At 54.4% G+C, this 20,831-nt stretch overlaps 2 protein-coding genes across 3 annotated transcripts; one reads left to right on the top strand and one right to left on the bottom strand.

Moving 5' to 3' along the window:
- Window positions 1–5,488: 5,488 nt before the first annotated feature.
- On the bottom strand, window positions 5,489–17,857 carry UBQLN4 (ubiquilin 4). Of its 2 annotated transcripts, XM_076360099.1 has the most exons (11): window positions 17,704–17,857; window positions 15,485–15,636; window positions 12,757–12,962; window positions 12,156–12,418; window positions 10,749–10,907; window positions 9,796–10,021; window positions 9,267–9,406; window positions 8,734–8,817; window positions 7,996–8,111; window positions 7,176–7,353; window positions 5,489–6,713 (listed from the first exon to the last, which is right to left on the bottom strand). In XM_076360099.1, the coding sequence occupies exons 1-11, from the start codon at window positions 17,851–17,853 to the stop codon at window positions 6,561–6,563; spliced, it is 1,827 nt and encodes a 608-aa protein (XP_076216214.1). In that variant the 5' UTR covers window positions 17,854–17,857; the 3' UTR covers window positions 5,489–6,560. The 2 variants fall into 2 exon arrangements, with proteins under 2 accessions (XP_076216214.1, XP_076216215.1); XM_076360100.1 differs by lacking the exon at window positions 8,734–8,817.
- Window positions 17,858–18,872: 1,015 nt separating this feature from the next.
- LAMTOR2 (late endosomal/lysosomal adaptor, MAPK and MTOR activator 2) lies at window positions 18,873–20,681 on the top strand. Its single transcript, XM_076360108.1, has 4 exons — window positions 18,873–18,998; window positions 19,737–19,899; window positions 20,032–20,121; window positions 20,421–20,681. Exons 1-4 carry the CDS (start codon window positions 18,931–18,933, stop codon window positions 20,475–20,477), a joined length of 378 nt encoding a protein of 125 aa, XP_076216223.1. The 5' UTR covers window positions 18,873–18,930; the 3' UTR covers window positions 20,478–20,681.
- Window positions 20,682–20,831: the final 150 nt, after the last annotated feature.

Below are 20,831 nucleotides of genomic sequence, written 5' to 3'. Positions count from 1 at the left end.
GGGTGTGCATGGAGTGTGCTGTGCAATGGGGTGCATGACAGGGTGTGCACGGGGTGTGCGGCATGCGAGGTGTGCAATGGGGTGTACAGGGTGCATGCTGTGCAATGGGGTGCATGACAGGGTGTGCACGAGGTGTGTGGCATACGAGGTGTGCAATGGGGTCTACAGGGTGTGCATGGAGTGTGCTGTGCAATGGGGTGCATGACAGGGTGTGCACGGGGTGTGCGGCATGCGAGGTGTGCAATGGGGTGTACAGGGTGCATGCTGTGCAATGGGGTGCATGACAGGGTGTGCACGAGGTGTGTGGCATACGAGGTGTGCAATGGGGTCTACAGGGTGTGCATGGAGTGTGCTGTGCAATGGGGTGCATGACAGGGTGTGCACGGGGTGTGCGGCATGCGAGGTGTGCAATGGGGTGTACAGGGTGCATGCTGTGCAATGGGGTGCATGACAGGGTGTGCACGGGGTGTGCGGCATGCGAGGTGTGCAATGGGGTGTACAGGGTGCGTGCTATGCAATGGGGTGCATGGCATGCGAGGTGTGCAATGGGGTGCACGTGGTGTGTGTGCTGTGCAATGTGCTGCACATACAGCAAAGGCACCAACTCCGTACTTGGCACTGCTGCAACCGCCGCACACAGCAGCAGCATTTCACTGGCATGGCCAAGGGGGGTCGAGGGACATCCCCTCCCCTGCTCCAGCCCCGTCAGCATCGCTCCTGCATCTCCTTGCACTTTGCTTTCTTACCCAGCCCCAGCATCCCGGTGCCTGCTGCCTTCCCCTCCCACTCCCCTCGATAAGAGCGCTGGGGGCTTATCTCCAGGGTCGAGTCGAGCCGGGAGACCAGAGCAGCCTGGTGTCTGCAGGGCAGCAGCCTTGACTGCTCCATATTTCACTGCTATCTGCTCTGTCTGCTAGGATTAAAAAAAGCAGCAATAACCTTCATGGAGGAGCCGTCTCACGGCCGCATCCCAGATGTGCCTCACAGAGCAGGGAAATGGAGGCAGCAAGGATGGGGATATTCCCACCAGGGCACCCAGGGAAACACGAGCAAAGGCAGGACCAAACATCCCAGCACTGCAATATCTGCCAAAAGCAGACACCCTTCCCAGAGCAGCGTGGAGAGCGTGGGAGGCTGGAGCAGTCCGCTGACAGTCCAGGCTCCCAAACAGGAGATCGGGGCTGAGCTGGGGCTCAGACCCATCGCTGGCACTGAGTGGGGGGGGGACATCGGGCACAACCACCATCCTTTGTGTCACCGCTGTCAGCAGTGGCCAAGGGCTGCGAAGCCCCTCTGGCACCCTGGACCCTCTCCCAGCGCACATTAGAAACCCACTGGGTTTCGTGGCTGACGCAGCCCGTCGTGCACCCATGGGTGCAAGCACAGGTGCATCAGCCAGATCCCACCTAACCCTACACAGGGCCATATCGAGGCACACGCAGACCCAGAGGGAAGGGCAGGTGCCCAAACACCACCCCTCTCCTTTTCTCTCTCCCCAGGGCAGCCCCGGCGATGCTCTCTGGACGACCGCATATCCTTCAGCCCCGGGGCAGGCTGGAAGACTTGTGATTTTGTTGTTTCCAATGTCAAGGGAAGCAAACAACAAATCCCAGTCTCCGCCCTGCCCCAGGCACAGGCTCCACGCTGGCGGGCACTGCTGGCTCCAGCACAGCCGACCCCGCAAGCTGGGAATGCTGCACCCATGTGCAAACCCCGGTGAAACGCGGCCAGGGCTGGGTGGGCAGCTGCAGGGAACAAGGTAGCAACTTGCTGGAGAAATTAAAAATAAACCAAGTCAGAGCAACGTGAATACGGACCTGAATGTGACATGGTCACGTCCTGCTGGCAGGCAGCCGAGCAAGCTGGCGATGTCTCAACCACTCTCTAAATCATTGTTTTCTGCCCTGAAATGCTGCAGAATTGAGCAGAGAGGCAAAGGAGTTTCGTTCAGCCTGCTCTGCCTCTAGCCCTTCCTTATGGCTCCCGTGGCTGCAGCAGTTCAATATACATACGTATATATATGTGTATATACACACACACGTATATTTTTTCCAAGCTATCCCACTCCATGACCTCCTAACGCTGGGAGATTTCCCTGCTGACCCCCTCTTGCAGCACGTTCAGAAGTTATTAACTTTAACAGAGTCAGTTTGAACTTGCACCCCCATAATCACGGCTGTGGCCGCAGGAAACAGCCCATGCCGTGGCCGGGGACCTTCGTAAAATAAAAAATGGTTTCTTGAAAGAAATTTAGATGTTCGTTTCCTGCAGTATCTCCCTCTGCCACATTTAAGAGGTTTGATTTCAAAGTTGAAAGTGTTACATTTGGGTATTGGGGGGAAAAGGCTGCGGTTGTCTGCCAGGGAGGGGGGAGGAATAAGGTGAAAATAAGTCCTTGACAGCAGAAATCTCTCCAAATCCATCAGCCATATTTGCCACTACCTGCTGAGGAAATTGCTCCTTCCATTACATTTTAAAGGAATTAATTCTGTTTATCAGAGAAAAACGAGAGGAAACAGTCAGCAAGGAACACCTTTGGACAATTCCTCGGGGAAGGAGATACACAACAGGGAGAAAGTGCAATTGTTCCTTTGAAAGTGGGCTTTTGAACAGCACATTACTGAGGATTAGGGAAAGCTCTCTGGAGGGGATTAATGTTTCACTAAAAAGCTCCTTTCTCACCAGTCTTCAAAGCCGCCTTTTCCTCCCAAGCCTGGGCCGACCAAAGGTGAGACCCAAATCCCCTTGCGGATACCCAGGGCTGGAGCAGCCGCATCCCTCACACCTCCAGGCTCGTCCGACCACAGCCCCGCTGCGTCCCACCCCACGGCCCCTTCTGGGGAAGCCACAAGTCCTTCCCCTCCCAGCTTTTATCCCCCATTTTGAGAAGGGGGGGGACGCTGCTGCTCCCACTACCCTGCCCAGAGCCGAGGCCAGAGGCTCCCAAGGCAGGTGCAGGGCAGAGCTCTGAGCTCAGCACTTCGCCCCAGTGCATAGGCACGGGCAGATCACGATTCTTTTCTGCCCCCCGAGGGATAAGGGGGACCAGAGCATCAGTTGTAGCAGCTACAGGGAAAAGCCTGCAAAGCCCGCTAAAGAGACAGTGCTCAGCACAACCTTGGGGGAAAATAACTCCTGTAAGGGCCAAGGGGTTGGTAAAAGCTGCACCAGCGCAGAGCATTTCCCTGAGCTCGTCCCCTTCCCCGCAGGGGGAAGCAGCTGCTCCCCTCTGCACTGCTTCACCTCCAGAGCCACAAATCCATCCGGCTGCTCCACACAAGTACAGCAAAGCCCCTCCGGAGCAGCAAGGAGGGGAGCATGGAGGGTAGCAGCTTTGCCAAATTGCCCAGGGGAAGCTGGAGAGCTGGTAGATGAACATCAGATGCAAACAGAGGCTGCAAGCCGAGATAGCAGGCTGCCCTGTTATCTTTATTTTAGCACCTTGGTCGGTGAGCTGGCAGCAGGTGAGGAATAATCTCAAACTGACATAAGAGCGGATGCTGCGACACAGAGAGACAGGAGAAATATGTTTTCCTGCTTAAACAAGCAGAGGGACACTGAGGACTGAATGGCCTGTGAAGACTCAGCATTTCCCCCTCTTCTCCCCTGAACAGATGACAATCATTATCCTCCTTCTGTGGGAAGCACTGGAGAATGGCTTCCACGCACTTGCCACAGTCCAGAGCCCTCTCTGGAAAAGCAGGACTTCAGCTTAAGAAAAAAAAAAATATCCTAGCAAGAACTTCTACAAGAAGCACATTAATTCTCCTCAATAATTCACAGCAGCCTGCCTACACTACCAGCAGGATCCCTCCACCACGCAGGTATTTCCAGCCAGCTTTGCTCGCAGGCACCAAGCAGCCAGCCTCTGTGCGGCTCAGCTCCGGCCTCATCTCAGTGATGCTGAAGCATCACCAACTCTGCTCCACCTCACCGGTCCAAGCCAAGACAGCAATGGCAGCCACAGCCTCGCAGGAGCCCTCCCTCTCGGCAGGCTCATTGCTTTGGACTCACCGGACCCCCCTGGCCTCTCCAAGTCCCTCCTACATCAGAAGCGGAGGGACAGGTCAGAAGCTTCTATCCGGCAAGCAGCACACCAGCTCCCCTCACACGCACACAGATCCCTCGCGCTGGTGTGATTTACACCACATCAGCACATCTTGCTAACACTGAGGAGGGAGCTGGAAGGACCGTTTTCTGGCTGGCCAGGAAACAACAGGGTTTGGGACTAGTTTTGCTTTTCAAAGAGGTTCAAGCGCAGAGCACAACCTTTTCGCAAAGATGGGGGTACGTCTCCACTCCCCGTGACCCAGCAGCACCACCTCTCCTTCCAGCTGCCTTCTCTGCTCCCTCTCACTCACCTGGTTACCCCCATCCTCCCACAAGCGCATTCTTTGCAAGAGCTGGCTTGCGTGGGGACGGAGTCTTTGCAGAGATAAATAGACCTTAGTGCAGGCAAAGGACATCTGCCAAATCTAAGATACCATGAAGGACCATACAGGCCTTTTTATAAGCCCATTTTTAGCTGCAAAGGGGCCAATTAGCAACATTAGGAAAGAGCTCTGACCCTGCCAGTGCAATCAAGAACTTCAGTACCCATCCTTACGCAGCTCTTTGCAAATTCTTTTTATGTTTGAGGAGAGGTTGCAAAAAGAAATCCACATGTATGTGCACAGCCTCCAAGAGAAGAGATTAAAGCTAGGCTTTCCGAATCCTCATCTAAAAAACCCGAGTCTCGTTGTGATGCACATACACAAAGGCAGGAGCATTTCCAGCCCGCGTGCACTCCCATGTTTTCTCAAGCAACCACTGCTCCACCTACGCTCTCCAACAACACGGGATATTGATAGATGCCATCTCAAACTCAGAAGCAAGCTGGGTGCAGCAGGTTTTACAGGTATACAGGCAAGCAGTGCTGGGATTCCTCCCATTCCCTCTCACTACCCAATCCTCCCCTGCCAGAAGAAACTTTAAAAAAAAAACCCCAAAACAAAACAGAATACTAACACCCAGCTAACAGCAAGCACTGTGCTTGCTATAGAAAAGCAGGGGTAAAATCCACTGCGCACAGAGCTGCCCAGGTTCCCCTGGGTATTGGCACGCTCCAGCTGCAAGCAAACTCCTCTGGGGTCAGCAGAAGAACCCACTGGCTTCTTATATACTGTCGATCAGGTCATCCAAACACAGCAGAACTACCAAGCAGCTGTTAAGCTTGTCCTACACATACTCGACAGTCCCTAATTCAAAGGAAGCTTCCAAACGGGCACATTTAGGGCAAGCCTTCAGCAGCATTTCTTAAGTGCCGAAGTGGCAAAAAGATTTCCTGCCACAAGAGGGAAGGAAGCCCGGCCAGGTGGGGAGGTTGCACGACACCCCACACTATCTGCAAGAGGTAAGCATGGGGGACAAGACAGATTAATCACAAGTAACTAGGGGAACTCAATCAGCTTCAATGTGGCAATCAAGGAAGATACATGGAGTGCAGGGAGACAGATGGTTGTGCGCATTTATTTCTCTTTGATAAAAATGGTATGCAAATTACACAGCCATGGAGGCTCTTGGGAAAATATCACCCTGCTGGTCCTCGGGGAGCTTCTTGGAGAGTCATAACATTCAAACACACCAAAATGGAGGGGGGGGGGGGGGGCGGGGCGTGGAGGATGGATCTAAACTGGGAAGAACATGAACTTCAACATTTTCCAGTGAAGCGAAAAGATTGTTAACTTATTTTTCAACTTCCTTTTTTGTTTTTACACGTTCAGGAACGAACCTACGGAGCACAAGAGTCAACAAACCCCTGCCACTACTGCGCCAGAACTAAATTCCTTGGGCAGAAACGCACCTTTTGAACACGTTCTTCTGCACGGCACTTTCAACTCAAGTTCAAGAACAGCAAGCCTGATCCCTGAAGGCATCTAGGCTCCTTTACACCATCCCAAGAGCGTAAAGAGGCCATACTTCAGATGTAGTTTTCATGCACATCAACCCTCTACCAGGAGATCAGAGGCACCTGTGTGCAAGGGACACAGGCTCAGTTCATCCAAGGGAACACTGAGACAAATGACATCAGAAATTTCCAGGTCATTTCAATTTTTCTTTTGATCCATTCCCAATAAGATGCTGGGAGAAATAACCCAAACCCAAACTTGGCTCAAGTTTTAAATATTTGCCTGAAAGGAGGGCTAGGGGAGGGAATCATGTACAGTTAAAATCAAGCTACTCAAAACACAATCATTCAGGTAAGTAACTAGAAGTATCGCCTCTACCATCTAGAGAGAGAGAGAAGAGTGTCTGAGACAGAGGGCATATTTAGGAAAAAATACACATCTGAAGTCTCTGTGGCCACGATGAGAACTGGAATCCACATACAAGCCAGTTAAAGAGCATTTCAACATGAAATCTTAACTTAGTAGGAAGGTCAGGGGTTAAGCTGTATCTTTTTGTTTTAAATACATGGACAGCTGTCAGATATGAAAATGATGGTGGGCTTTCCTGAAAGATCCCCCTGTGCATGTGTATGGATGCATGTGCTGATGTCTGTGGGGCAGCATGACAAGAGTTTAGGAAGGCTGGGAGCCCAGCAGTCTCTCAATAGCTGCATTGATGTCTCCACCAGTGGCAATAAGCGCCTGGAGGTTGGCCTCACGATTAATGAAGCCCATGGCGTTCAGCTGCTCCAGCTGCTGTTGGAATCGCACTTCAGGACTCTGCGCCTACAGAAGGAAAGGACAAAGACCTTAGAGTCAGACAGCAGAGATCAACATCCAATATGGGCAGGGCCAGCAACGACGGCTAAGCAGGGACCCTGAGCTCAGCTTTAGGCGTACTGAAATACTCTAGGCTCGTTTAGTGATGTTACCCACCTCCCCACATTGCCGTGGGCTTTGGCACAGCAGCCACACTGCACGCAGTTAGTCCAAGTTCTGTACCTACGGTGACAGAAGCGCTGGAAGGAGGATCCCTGGCACTCTTAGCTTCAAACCTGCGCAAAGGGTTACTACACCCCAAAGAACTAGCCAGCCTGAGACACCAAACTTAGCATAAAGCACCATAGCCAAGAGAAACCTGTTGGGGACCACGTTCCTAGGGGTGGGGTGGGATCAGGACAACCTCTAGCTTATCCTGGAGATGTCCCTCCCCAGAAGCGTATCAGCATGCAGCTGGGCATTACATACTTGAGAGGTTCCTCCGGCCAGCAGCTGGATCATCTGCTGCATGAGCTGCTGTTGGGGGTTACCACCCCCAGCTGGAGAGGCACTGGCCGGCGTCGAAGCGGAGGGAACGGGGTTCTCCGGGATTGTGCTTCCTCCTGTGGAGGACGGGGGCATTCGAGGCATGCCGAAGGAGCCGAGGCTGCAGAGGAAGGCAGGGCACGCTCAGAGGCAAGTTGGCACTTCTGGGTGTCCCCCAAGAGCTGGGCAGCACAGTAACCAGCAGGCTTTGCCAGGCTGGCCCTCACTGAGGCCCACACTACAGGACAGCTTTGTAAATTAAACTGGCTGCATTTGTATCCTGGTCACACATGGTGCTGGGAGTAAGCAATCCTAACAGAGACGCAGGCCTGAAAGGAACTGCAGAGACCGAACGTGACCCACGCTGCCAGAGAGCAGAAGGCCTGAGGGCTGCCGGCAGACCAGTCTGCCCCAACGTACCCACCCAACCTTGTAGCTGTGCATCTCATACTGTTCTCCAGAGATAAAATTCTTGAGTTCAGCCAATACTGAATACAGCAAACAAAAGATGGGGGAGGGACCAAGTGGTTTCCAAACCTTTTCTCCAAAAAGAAAGGGTCAAGGACTTCCCACGTGAAGTACAAACAGAAAGTGCTAATTAGCTGGAACTCACAGAGGCCTGCAGGCACACACACACACACGCAGAAGTCCCCATGACAGGGTGCCCTAAGCAGATCTCCTCAATGAATCAACAGCTAGTCTGCCTGCTGGTATCAAGCATGTCAGCTCTGCCTGCAGAAACCCACTGTAAAGCACTTATTACCTTGGCACTAGTCCTGGGGCCTCCGTTTGCAGCGTCTGGAGTCCCTGCTGGATCTGGAGGAGCGCCTGCATGGCACGGGGGTTGGTGAGAATGGAGAGGGAGTCTGGGTTCTGCATCTGGGAACAAAGGCAAAAAGACACAGCGGTACCAAACAGCGAGAGCTTCTGCAGCCAGAGATCCATCAGCTCTAAATGTGAACAACAATCAGCAGAGATGCGCCTCTCGCCCTGCAGCCAAAGCAAACCTACAAGTCTGGTTCCTCCTTCAAGTCTCCAGACTGCAGGGCTCATCTACAGAGATACTCAAGAGTTTAGATCACATTTCCTAAATGAACTAGGTGAATCAGATTAGAACTGGGGGCACATGCCTTTGGAATTAAAGTGATTTGATTTACCTGAGTGAACCAGCTGCTCTAGCACAATTAGCTGTTTTAATTTCTGTAAACTCATTACAGTGAGAGACTGTCCACACAGGGGTTTCATGTAGCTTAACTAGTCTAATTTGAAGTCTACCTTTAGGTAATTTAGATTACTTAATGTAGATTGCCTTGTCTCAACAAGCTCTTCCTTTCTCTCTCCCCTGTGCAAACCCCTTTCTTTCACAGCCCAAACCACCCAAGCCCACATGCTTCCTAGTCCACTTGACTAAGCAGCCCAGATACTCCCTTTCCTACAGAGGATGGAAAAGCTCTGGAGCCCAGGGGCTGAGAGCAGCACAGGGCCAGACAGGGGCCTTTACCTGCTGCAGGAAGACAGGGAGCTGAAGGCGAAGCTGTTCTTGAAGCTGTGGATTCCCAGCAAAGAGGGGGACATTTACCATGATCTAGCAAGAGACAGCACACGTAGGTAGGGTCAGAGGGTTGCTGCCACTGGCCGTTAAGCCCTACGTAACTAAGCCATGAAGAACAAGTCAGTCATGCCCCTGACTCCCTCCCTGGGCTTTCAACATGTTCCCCTGCTAATGGGGACTGAAACAGGACAGCTCAATTCCTGGCAGCAGTGTTGAACAGGGGCCACTTGGCCACGGGCAAAGAGAAGGGCCATTCCCATGTCCCTTTGAAAGCCACCTTTTTTGGTAGGGGCTCTGCTAAGACACAGGGTTCAGTACCGTGACTGCCTTCAAGCTATTGAGAAATACAACAAAACTGTCTATATTCACTCAGCTCTCCGGTTTCTGCAAGAGGAACCACTCCAACTATAGAAGCAGACTGGTCTCACAAGCATTGTGCTCACGGCCTGTCTGACAATAGAAGACAACTGCACCACTTTTACCTGTGCTGCAAAGTCCGGGTTCTGGGCAAGAGTTTGCATCATGCTCCGCATGTAAGGGGCAGAAATCATGTTCTGCATCAGCTGAGGGTTTTCGGAAATCTGCTGCAGGAGTCCTTGCATCTCTGGGCTGTTAAACATGCCTGCAAGGGGAAAGGGAAGAGAAGACAAAGGAAAGCCCCTTACAAGCCTGAGCACTGCTGCAATGCCTGAAATACAACATGACATATAACAGCAATGCCTTTACTTCACCCCCTGGCCAAGAGCGAATATCGCTGTGAACAGCCATGGTAGTGCTTTGCTTGCCACTCTCCCATGCTCTCGAGGGCTGCAGGGACATCAGAGTTCCCAAAGTAACCCTCTGACAGGCGCACAAGAAATAACCCATTTGTGCTTGCAGCTGGGCTAGAATCATTCATCTGGAGAGCAGCCCCGGACAGGCACTCAAATGGCAGAGGGAACCATCCTCCAAGGAAGCCTGGGTGACCTGTTCAGTCAATAGCACCCTCTGGTTCCTCTCTTGCTTACGTACCAGCCCCAATGCTAGCAGCATTCAGCCCAAAGGGGTTGGATACAGTCGGTGTGCTTTGGGTGGTTGCCGAGCCAGTGCTCCCTTCACTGCTGGGCGCCTGGCTCTGGGAAGCAGGGGGCGTGGGGCTCCAGGGGTTTGGTAACGGCTCCCTGTTCTCCGTCCGCAAAGGCTGAGAGCTTGAGCTATCAGAATTCCCCGTCAAGGAAGAGAAAGGATTGTTGCCAAACTAGGGAAAAAGAAAAAAGAAATAGCCGTAATCATTTAGCCCCAGCAGAGAATGTCGGACTAACCCCACCACTGTATGAGCTAGGGAACAGCTGATCATATTCATCTAGGTCCAGAATTTGCTAAACACATGCCAATAATTTGCTTCCTGAGGAATCTGTAATCCACAACACACCTCGCTCACAAAAAGACCAGGCTCAAGAAGTGGCCACAGCCCTAGATTTGGCTCCCAAATGCAGGGCTTCAAAACATCCATGTAAAATCAGCACCCGGACATACCAGTAAGTAATGCTAGACTGGAGTATGTCTGCACAGCCTTTTGCAGACAGACCTGCGCTCACTCCTCCTGTGTTTCAAGCCAGCTGGATCTCAGCCAGCTCCAATCCAAAGGCGTCAGGCTTGAGCTAATACAGTAAGCTGGGCTGACAGCAGAGGGCCGTGCTAACGAAGCTATGGGGCCTTCACATTGGCGATGGCTGGCATCCAGCCTGCTCGGAGACCAAAGGAGCGAGGGCAGGTCTCTGCTCAGATACACCAAACCATGTAATAAAAGCAGATGGCAGGCACCGCACAACGTTCTCCTGCTAGTGGCTGCATTCATCATCTAGAGCAGGAGGGGATGAACAGCCATGCTTTGGGAAGGCTGCCCCGTTAGCACGGGGGTCAGGGAAAGATCCCTTTCCCATGCTTAGCCCACTACACCCCACTTACAGGAATGCAGCCAATACCTGCTCCCTGGCTGCACTAAACATGGGCTCCTGGATGTCCGTGTACATCCGGCGCAGGGCGTTGTATCCTCCTGGAATGCTCTCGAGGTTACTCAAAGCACGGTCCTGGTTCCGCATCATCTCCTGCATCATGGCAGGGTTACGAGCCAATTCCATTGTCTGGGAGAAGGAGGAAAACGTGGAAAGCTCAGGTCCATGTGCACCATGGAAGACCAGAGCGGATCAAGAGGCTGGTTAGCAGCCCAGCTGTATTCTACTGATCTACCAGCCAAGCACTGAAAGAGTTAAATCTCAGCTCCCAGAAGAAAGAGTATAATTAAACCCGTTTCACAGCCAGAGAGCAGAGAGATCATTTATCCAAGCAAAGAGAGCCCAGGGATCCTGGCTCCTCCCATCTTTGCTCAGCTCTCTTCCTTCTCAACCTCAATTCAGCTGGATGAGATTGTTTTGTTTCTAAGCAGTATCAGGACATCCAAACATTTAACACCCATATGTTCCCACTCAAAGTAGATGGACTGCATTCAAAAACTGAGAAGGTGGAAGACATTGGATCCTTCCCATTTCAAGAAAACCAAGAAATTCACCCTCTCCAGACTTCTGATGGGTCTCCCCTGCACAAGGAACATACAGATCTCATTTGACAAGCTGCTTAAGTACGCATCATTCACAATGTAGTCCTGCAGCTCTGGAATTTCATGTATGGCCGACACAGTTGAAAGAAAGATAACCGAGAAGCAGATGGAAACTAGGCTCATTCAGCAACAACCCAGAAAGACCTCCTGACAAGTCTTCCTGGGGAAACAGCAGTCTCCTGTCAAGGGCTATTTAACACTCAGGCTCTCACTCATCCCTTATGCTTCCCTTCCGATGAACCTTCGGTCTTCCAGATAGCCAGTCCTCTAGGGCATGGGTCCTCTCTGTTCTGGGATTGTACAGAAAATCGAGACCTCTAGGATCCCGGCTTACGACTAGTGCTCTCCGCTGATACAGGTAGTAAAATATTGACTGTACAGCTCTGTAGTCTATACTTAATCTATCGAGAGAAACAAAAAGCTTTTGCAGTTGCTTCACTTCTCCGTGACTGCTTTTACTCCCATTCCTGAATCAGAACACAGTAGCCTTGTATGCAGCACGCTAGGATGATCCCAGCATCCTTTTTTGCCCAACACATGATGGATTCAATAGCCCTGAAAGGGAGATAAGAGTTGCAAGTATGTGGGTTGAGTAATCAGTATTCACATAACTCAGGACCACCATCTGTTTGTGGGGAGCTTACAGCAGGAAGGAAGAGATCTCTAAAATCACTGATCTGGCATTCACACACTCCCTTTGGAGAGCAGACACTGAAGCTAGTCCACAAAGATGCTCTTGAACATGCTTTAAACAGACCCTGGCATGCTGACTCACCTGCCTCATGAGCTCCGGGTTATTCAGCATGTGGCTTATCTCCGGATTTCGCTCCATGAGCTGCTGCATCTGGGGATTGGCCATGATCATCTGTCTCATGAGGTCAGGGTTAGACATCATGTTCTGCACCAAGGGATTCTCCATGATCTGAGAAAGCATCTCTGGGTTGGACATCAGCTGCCGCTGCATCTGCTGCTGGAGCTCCATGAAGTTGGCAGAGCCCATCCCAAGGTTGCCCAGCCCAGTGATGCCGCCAAAGCCAGCTGGAGAGGGAACAACACATGGGGAGAGAGGCGTGAGTCAGTAACTGTCGGCAGCTGCAAAAAGAGGACAAGCACATCAGCTGAACTGCACCCACGCTAATCGAGGGGTATCTTATATTCCTACAGCAGCCAGCTCTGAGGGAGGACACCCCCTGCACATGCTTCCCTAAAGGCTTTGGCATTATCCTGAGCAGGGAAACCGAGGTATGCTGGTGGAAGCAACTCATGCAAAGCCTACAGCAAGCAGAGACAACTACAGGGGTCAAGAACCCCAACTCCTTGGTCTAATCCTAGGAAATTCTTCTTTCGAGTCACACCTTCTCACAGCCATCACTTACACAGGATGGATGTAGCACTGTTAGAGCCTCCGTCTCCAGGACCTCCCATGGTCCCTGACCCACTGCTCCGTCTGCTGCCGCTCCCTGTGTCAGAAACGGCGCTGCTGGATGTGGAAGGCTGAGATGGGGCAGCAGGAGAAGAAGGGGTTGCAGTGGGGGCAGAAGCGGCATTGGGGGCAGAAGCAGCAGATGTTGAATCTTGGACCCTGCAAAGAAACAAAAGACGACATTAAACTGAGATTCAGGAACAGTGAGCAGAGTCCTCTGTGGGGGACACAGGATGGTGCACCCCACACCGACCGAGCCTCCTTCGCGCCTGTTGTCCCCGCAGCAGCCAGCTCTGGCTGCTTCCATTCCTCCCTGCATGGATGCACAGCTGTGCTCCCAGATGCCTTCCATCTGCTGGAATCTGCCTCCCATCCTGATGCGTAACAGCCCCTGACATTCTATCTTGGCCCACACAAAGTGGCTTGACTGGTCTTACCCCAAGTTGTATCTAGCTTTTCCTTGAATCACACTGAACTATTTACCTCAGCTATATCCTTGAGCAATGAGTTTGCTCCAAACAGGAAAATCCTCCTGCTGCTCCCACAGAAACCACAGGAGGTTGCAGCAGGGCTAGTGCATGGGGTAAACAATAATCCGCTTTTCTGCAAATCCTCCCATGCACTGAATATTCCTATCAGTGCTCCTGGGGGCAAAAATAAGTACCAGCATTACTCTACAGAAAGGGAAACTGAGGCACAAGGCAGCGAGCATCTGTCCCATGAAGCTACAGAACGTTTCTGGCCAGCTTGGCTATGAATTCACATCTCTGCCACTGGTTGTACCTCGTATGCAAGGCTTCCCCATCCAACACAAGTTGGCTAGAGCTTCTTTTAATACACACATGCAGATACTGTGCCATAAGCCACAGCGCAGCAGATGCTGGACATCAGCTTTATTGAGTAAACCAACCCCAGCTAGTACCTTGTAATCACAGCTCCTCCTCAGGATTTTTATAGGAATTTGAAAGAGAACATTTAAAGATTCTCTGAAGCATCTACAGTCATGACAGTGAGTCCTGGACTAGCGCTGAAAAGCTTTCACATGAAATTAGACCACAAAATTCACTGTACTTGCCTCAAATAGTGCTATTATGCCACTGACAAGTAAATAAGAACAATATCTTGATTTTTTTTTTTTCCCCCAAACCAAGAATTATTCCTTTCTCTAACTCCCTTTCCTTTTTCACTCTTATTCTAGGACTTTAAAAATCAAACCTGAAGGTCCCTGTCCGCTTTCCAGACTCACCTGACTGCTGCTGAAAACCAGTGGCCACTGAGAGGGAGGCAGAGTGGGGAAACAAAGCAAATAGGAAGCTGAACAAAAAAGGAAGGAGGAAGCTGGAGAGAGGTCACTTGGTTTCTCTCAACACAGGAAGAGGCTGTAATTCTTCAGTAAGCACTTATTTATGACTATTAGCAGGGGAAAAAAAAGTGAGCAACCCAGGACAGCTCTCTCGTTTACCCTTTGAAATGGTTCATAAGTACTGCAGTTTGCTGTGGAGGCAGTGGTAAACAGCATCAGACCATCAGGCTACCTGGAGATGCAGAACCCAGAGAGAGGCCTCCTGCAGAAGCTGCCAATACACATGCTTGCCTTTGTAAAAAAGAGGCAGGGCAGGGGGGAAGCACTAATCTCGACTAAGCCAGTAAGGCAGCTCTCCCAGGGGACAGCAGAACTGCACAAAGAGACGCAGTCCTGTTAGTTCACCAGGAGCCCGACCAGACTGCAGCAGGGAGCCCACGAAATGGTTGTGAAGGGGGTTTCGAGATCAACAAGACGTGGCTGTGCCTGAAGTGCAGCAACTGTTCCCAAGAGCCTTCTGTGCCCACCATTCCATTGGATAGCACTGGGAAAAGCCTAACCCTGCAGGACCTTGCGGTCAATCCTGCATCCCCTTCTCAGGCTGAGCTACACAGCGCAGATGGACACAAGTGAGCCATGTCCAAACTGGGAGCTACCGTGGGGTGTGCCCACAGTACTTGAGCTAACAACCACACTGCCGCATGCACGTGGGCATACGGCCCGAGCCTCCGCGCATTCCCACCGAGGTGGAGCACCCACCTGTCTGCACCTGCCCAAGCAGACATGCCTATAGGTACCACACAGGAACACTGTTCTGCCCTACAGATAGTGCTTTGCATGTGTGGCGTGCCTCCCATGGCACCTGAGAGACCGTGAGCACAGGCTTAGAGCAGAGTATATGATAGGAAGCGAAAGAAAAACTGGGTATTAGTTTCAACTTCAACGCAAATTCATTGGGAAAGTAATTTCTGTTAATGGCAACTTATTTTTGTTAGAACTAGTATCAAGTTCCAATGGGTTCTTTCAAGATTACTAAATTATAAAGGCTCAAAATACGCAAAGCCACATACACACGTTGTGTTAAAGAAGAGTCAGCCCCCTCAGGTACTTGCCACAAACTTACACAGCTGTGTAACCTAGGGAAAAGACAGGCCGAGTGATAAACCCCAGAGCTGCATGGCAAAGCCATGGCAGGGAGAGTGCCTGGGAGAGTCCTCCTGCCAGATCACCGCTGCCAGACTCGCACACGCCCCAAAGCCAGCACTCAGGCCTCACACAAGTACTCTGCTTCAGACATCGATAGGGCAGAAATGCTCCACCATCGTTTATTCGCATCATCCTTTTACCCTCAGCCCCCCAAGACAAAACAGTTTCTTACTTCTGCGGAGTCTTAATGACCAAGTGTACAGTCAGCCCATCTTTGATCCCATGTTGATTCAACGTGTCTCCATCCTTCAGGATCTTCCCAGCAAAGATCAGAACCAGCTGATCCTGTTTGGCTTTAAACCGCCTGGAAATCTCTTCTTTGAACTGAAAAACAAACAAAGCATTTTTCAGGCAAAGGACCGAGACCAGAAATTTAAAGCTCATACTCCAGATATCATATCCACTATGCAAACAGCATAAGGAACTGACAGTCCTTCAGTACCTCACCCAAAAGGAGCCATGCAGGTACCAATTCAGTCACCAGTTGCTGAGGATGTCTGAGGCATTAAGAAAAAAAAAAAAAAAAAAAAAAGACAAGCTCTACACTTACATAATGTGGAGTAAATTTCAGAAAGAATAGAGCAATTACCTCAAGAAGAGCTGAAGGCTTCCAAAGCAAGATCAAGTGTGTCTCTTAGGTCTAATCCAAATATACCATTTATCCTCTGAATGACTGAACTGTTTTTGTCTCTGCTCATTTGATTTTTTTCCTAAGGAAAGCCCAACTCTGTTTTAATACAGGACAGAGCTCTATGGAAAAGGGAACAATCCTTTATCAGCCAATGGAAATAAACTAGGTCTTCTCCAATTCCTATTTCTGCAACTGAATTCCCTATGAGCATGCCACGCCACGTAACATGGACACCTCTTCTTTACTGTGTGATGGGGTGGGATTAACACCTGCCAATAATGTTGTCATTGCTAGCCCAGCTGGGGCATTCCCAAGTTGATCTGCGAGGAAAAAAAGCCTTGCATTTGGAAGCCACAAACTACAGGAAATTCAGAGGGAAAGGCCAGGACGGAAAGAGAAGCACACACCTGTCCCAGAGGAACTCGCAGCCTTCGCAGCAGAACCCTCAAAAACAACGCCCAGGAGAGCGCAGCCCTGAGCCCCAGGTCATCCTGGTCGCAAAGTTTCATGCTCTCCTCTGCACAAAGCCATCACTTAACATCCCGCTTATACTGACGGGCTCTCAGGAGCTGACCAGGAAGGAGCAGGAGGGCCACACGTCCTACAGCCCCTGCCTACCCCACAACTCTGCTCCCCAGAGGCCTCCACCAGGTCCTTCACACCACAACCTCGTGCCCTACACCCCAGATCAAAGCGCGCAGCAAGCCAAGAAGCCGAGAGCCGTGCCGATGACACCTTGCCCCAGTGGGCACAGCCACTTCAACAGTGCTTGGGCCAGTCCTTGCAAATTCCAGCCCCCTCCCACTTGCCCCATGCCACTGTGCCCTGTGAAGCTCCCTTACAGGAGCAGACCCCGCCAGCCCACACGTGGGCTGATGGTCCCTTTCCTCCGCTCCATCCAACCTTCACCCCAAAGACTTGCCCAGCCTCCTCCTCTCACCCGAGGGATCTGCCTCCCAGTGTCCAGACCCACCCCACGACACCCACTGCCTCCCCACAGGCAGCCCCATATGCACTCACCCGGCTCTGCCCCCAAAGCCACTCCTCCCCATCACAGCACCCTTCCCGTACCAACCGCTCAAGGAACACCTTCCCTCCCACTCCCTGCGCAGCCCAGCCCACGGGCCGGGCCCCCAGACCCCCACCCCGATCCTTCACACCTCTCTCCCCACCGCCACCATCCACCCCAAAGCTCCCTTCCCCACGACCGCTCCCCACAAAGCCACTCTACAAGACCCTCACGCACACCCCTCCCACATCCCCACCAGCACCCTGTTTTCGACACCCACAAACCCTCCCACGGATTACCCCCAGGACCATGTCCCCCCGCCCCGGGACTGTCCTCATCCCTAGTGTCAGCTCCCCGCTCAGAGCCCCCCCCCAAGCCCCCGCCCTCACCCAGGTCTCCCAGCTCCCTCAAAAGCTTGGCTCCCGCAAGGCCCCAAAGGCCAGGGGTGCCCCCCAAGCCTCCCCAGCTGCCCCCAACCCGGAACCAGGTCTCCGAAAGTCCTCCAAGTCCCTCTACCCCTCACCCCCAACCCAAAGCCACGTTCCCCCATTTCTCAGGGCCCCCGGCTCCCTCACTCCCCCTCGAAAGTCCTCCCCCCTCCCCAAAGCCAGGTCCCTCCCCAAAAAGCCCCCGCACCCCAGCCCGTCACCCTCCCAAAACCAGCTCCCCCCCCCAGGTCCCCTCAGCCCCTCGCCCCCAAGCCAGGCCCCCCTGGCCCCTCCACACCCCCCAGGCCCGCCCCCGCCCCCACCTCGCGCACGGAGGCGCCGTCCGCGATGACGATCTCCTCCTTGTCCTTGGGGGTCTTCACCGTGACGCGGATGAGAGCCCCGCCGGGGCCGCCCAGCCCCGCCTCGCCCTCCCTGCCGGGGCCGAGCCCGCCGCCGCTCGGCTCCGCCATCTTCGCCGCCCGCCCCGCCAGCCCGGGCCGTCGCCAGAGAAAGGCGGCGCGCGCCGCCGCGCGAGAGCGGCGCCCCGGCCCCCCGCGCCGCCGCTACCGCCCCCCGGCGGCCCGGCGGGGAGCTGCAGCGCTGCGGGGGCGGGGGGCTTAAAGGGGCGGGGAGGGGGCGGGGAGAGAGCGGCAAAGCGGGGGGGGGGGGGCTGCCTGCAGGGCTGCCTGCCTCGCTGCCTGCAGTGCTGCCTGCAGGGCTGCCTGCCTCGCCAGCATCCCCAGCATCCCCAGCATCCCCACCATCTCCACCATCCCCACCATCCCCACGTGCCTGACAAGAGCCCTTCGTTAGCCGGATCCGTCCTGCACCCCCTTCGTTAGCTGGATCCAGTCTGCAACCCCTCTTACTAGCTGGCTGCAGCCTGGATCCCCTTGGTTAACTGGATCCATCCGGCACCCCCTTCGTTAGCTGGATCCATCCTGCACACCCCCCACCCCCCCCCCCTTATTAGCTGGCTCCAGGCTGGATCCCCTTGGTTAGCTGGATCCGTCCTGCACCCACCCCCTTACCCGGGTCCACCCTGTGTACCCCCTCCTTTTGCTAAAGCCGCTCTAACGGGTCCATTTTTGCCGGGCTCCCCAGCGGGGGCTGGACACTGCCCCTGCTCCTTCATTTGGGCTCGTTTGTGGGGAACAAGCCTCCTGCTGCCATGCCGTGGCCTTTTTGCCGGGACTGATCCAGACCCAGGAGCACAGAGCCGGGTGCCAACGGCCACGCTTGGCCGGCCGAGGGGTAGAGTTTGGGGGTGTCCGGCCCATCCCAGCACTCCCCCCCCCCCCGGCCAAGGCTTTCCTTAACCTTGCACCCCTCGGGCGGCGGGACCCCGCCGCACCCTGAGCTGGGTGCTGGGGCAGCACCCCGGGGTGGCCCTGGGGCACAGGCCACCCGCAGCAGGATGCATGGCGTCCCTGGGACAAGGACTACAAGTCCCAGCGTGCTCCGGGCTCAGCATGGCCCTGCTGACGGAGGAGGCCTGCTCCAGCCTTCCCCGCCATCGCAGGGCGAGGAGCGGGGCGGCCGTGGCCATGCTGCGCCCCAAAGCCCTGACGCAGGTGCTGAGCCAGGCCAACACCGGCGGGGTCCAGAGCACCCTGTGAGTAGGGGTTGGGGGCTGGGGCCGAGGGGCGGCTTCCCCCACCCGTGCGCTGGGGGTTGCAGGGCCGGCTGGCACGCTCCTGCTCGGCACAGGGTGGTAACTCCTGTGAGGAAATGCTTTCTTCCCCCTGCCCTGGAAATGCCCCCCCCGGGGGGAAGAGGGGCCCTGCAAGGGGCATGCACGGGGCTGGGGCCGGTGCACAGCGCACGATGCACGGTGCTGAGCTATGCACAGTGCTGGGGCCGTGCATGGTGCATGGTGCTGGGGCCATGCATGGTGCCAGGGCTGTGCACAGTGCATGGTGCTGGGGCCGTGCACGGTGCCAGGGCTATACGCAGTGCGCAGTGCCAGGGACATGCACGGTGCCAGGACCATACGCTGTGCACAGTACATGGTGCACGGTGCCGGGGCTGTGCACGGTGCCAGGGCCGTGCACGGTGCATGGTGCTTGCCCGCCAGGCTCGTGCCCAGTCTGCAGCAGGTCCCGCTGCTACAACAGGCAGAGCCACCGCAGATCCACTCTGCCGTGCTCGGGACTGGGGCCACCCCAGAGCTTCCTGACTTTGAAGCCCCCCACCCCCTGCCAAAATCCCCTGCAAACCTGGGGTGTCCTGGGAGCAGTGCTGGGCAGGGAACGGGGCTGGGGGGGTTTGCTCTGCCCCCTGGCACTGCAGTGGGGTCTGGTGCCCCACTGGGTTTACAGGCACCAATTTGCCCCCCCTATCTCGTTTCCAGGCTCCTGAACAATGAGGGGTCCTTGCTTGCCTATTCGGGCTACGGGGACACTGATGCCAGGGTCACCGCGGCCATCGCCAGCAACATCTGGGTGGCCTACGACAAGAACGGGCACCAGGCATTCAATGAGGACAACCTCAAATTCATCCTCATGGACTGCATGGTACGTGGGGCCGGGGGCTGCCCTCCCCTCCCTGGGGACCCGGGCACTGCCGTGGCCCTGGGGGACCCTGGGACCCTGCCGGCAGTCCCTGCCAAGCCGGGGGTGCGACGGGTGCTGTTTCTCCCTGGGCAGGAGGGGCGAGTGGCCATCACACGGGTGGCAAACCTGCTGCTCTGCATGTACGCGAAGGAGACAGTTGGATTTGGGATGCTGAAGGCCAAGGTAATGCTGGTGGGGAGGGGGCAGGAGGGGCCGCACGGCTGCGTCCCTGCTGTGGGGTGGGAAAGAGCTGTTGAAGAGGATGAATCCTTCGGGACGGGAGTGGTGGAGGAAGCTGCCGTGCCTAGGACACCTCTTTCCTCCTTGCAGAGGCTCCTCTGTCCCCTGTGCCAGCCCAGGCACCGCACTACACCTTTTTAAGGCTCTAAAATGAAATATAAATTAAAATAAGCACGCGGGTAGTGTGCAACGCAGGTTGCAAAATCCACCTCAGCACTGCTCATGCCACTCTCTGCTCGCAGGCGCAGGCGCTGGTCCAGTACCTGGAGGAGCCGCTAACGCAGGTGGCCGCATCCTGAGCACAGGAGTGGAGGGGCTCGGAGATGCCGCCGTGCAAAGGCCATTTGCTTCAATGCCGTCACTGGCACAGGTGTGGGGTGAGCGGCCCCACGGGCATCCCGGAGCTCGGTCCTGCTTTGGTGTGGCCTTTAAAAATAAGGGGGGGGGGCGGGGGGGAGCAAAAAAGCAGGGGGTGGAATAAAAGTGTGTCTGATGCTTGCGTCCTTTTGTGTCTCTTGCGAATAAAAAGAGGAGCTGGGGGGGTAATGCATGCCCGGCCGGGCTGGAGGTGCTCCGGGCAGTGATTTGGGGCTGCCCATAGCTCCGCGATGGGCCATTGCCCTGGGGAAAAACAGGGCAGGGGCTTCGAGGGG

Source organism: Aptenodytes patagonicus, chromosome 26 (genome assembly GCF_965638725.1).
Source record: "Aptenodytes patagonicus chromosome 26, bAptPat1.pri.cur, whole genome shotgun sequence".
NCBI classification, from domain to species: domain Eukaryota; kingdom Metazoa; phylum Chordata; class Aves; order Sphenisciformes; family Spheniscidae; genus Aptenodytes; species Aptenodytes patagonicus.
The sequence above is the reverse complement of the archived record's forward strand: the minus strand, read 5'-3'. Positions and strand labels throughout refer to the sequence as shown.

Coding starts and splice junctions, on each gene's coding strand:
- UBQLN4 (XM_076360099.1), bottom strand. CDS start 17,853: ATGGCGGAGCCGAGCGGCGGCGGGCTCGGCCCCGGCAGGGAGGGCGAG. Junction 8,818..9,266: donor ACCCGGACTTTGCAGCACAG/GTAAAAGTGGTG, acceptor GTCTCTTGCTAG/ATCATGGTAAATGTCCCCCT. Junction 8,112..8,733: donor TCCCTGTCTTCCTGCAGCAG/GTAAAGGCCCCT, acceptor CTTTGTTCCCAG/ATGCAGAACCCAGACTCCCT.
- LAMTOR2 (XM_076360108.1), top strand. CDS start 18,931: ATGCTGCGCCCCAAAGCCCTGACGCAGGTGCTGAGCCAGGCCAACACC. Junction 19,900..20,031: donor TCATCCTCATGGACTGCATG/GTACGTGGGGCC, acceptor CTCCCTGGGCAG/GAGGGGCGAGTGGCCATCAC. Junction 20,122..20,420: donor TTGGGATGCTGAAGGCCAAG/GTAATGCTGGTG, acceptor CTCTGCTCGCAG/GCGCAGGCGCTGGTCCAGTA.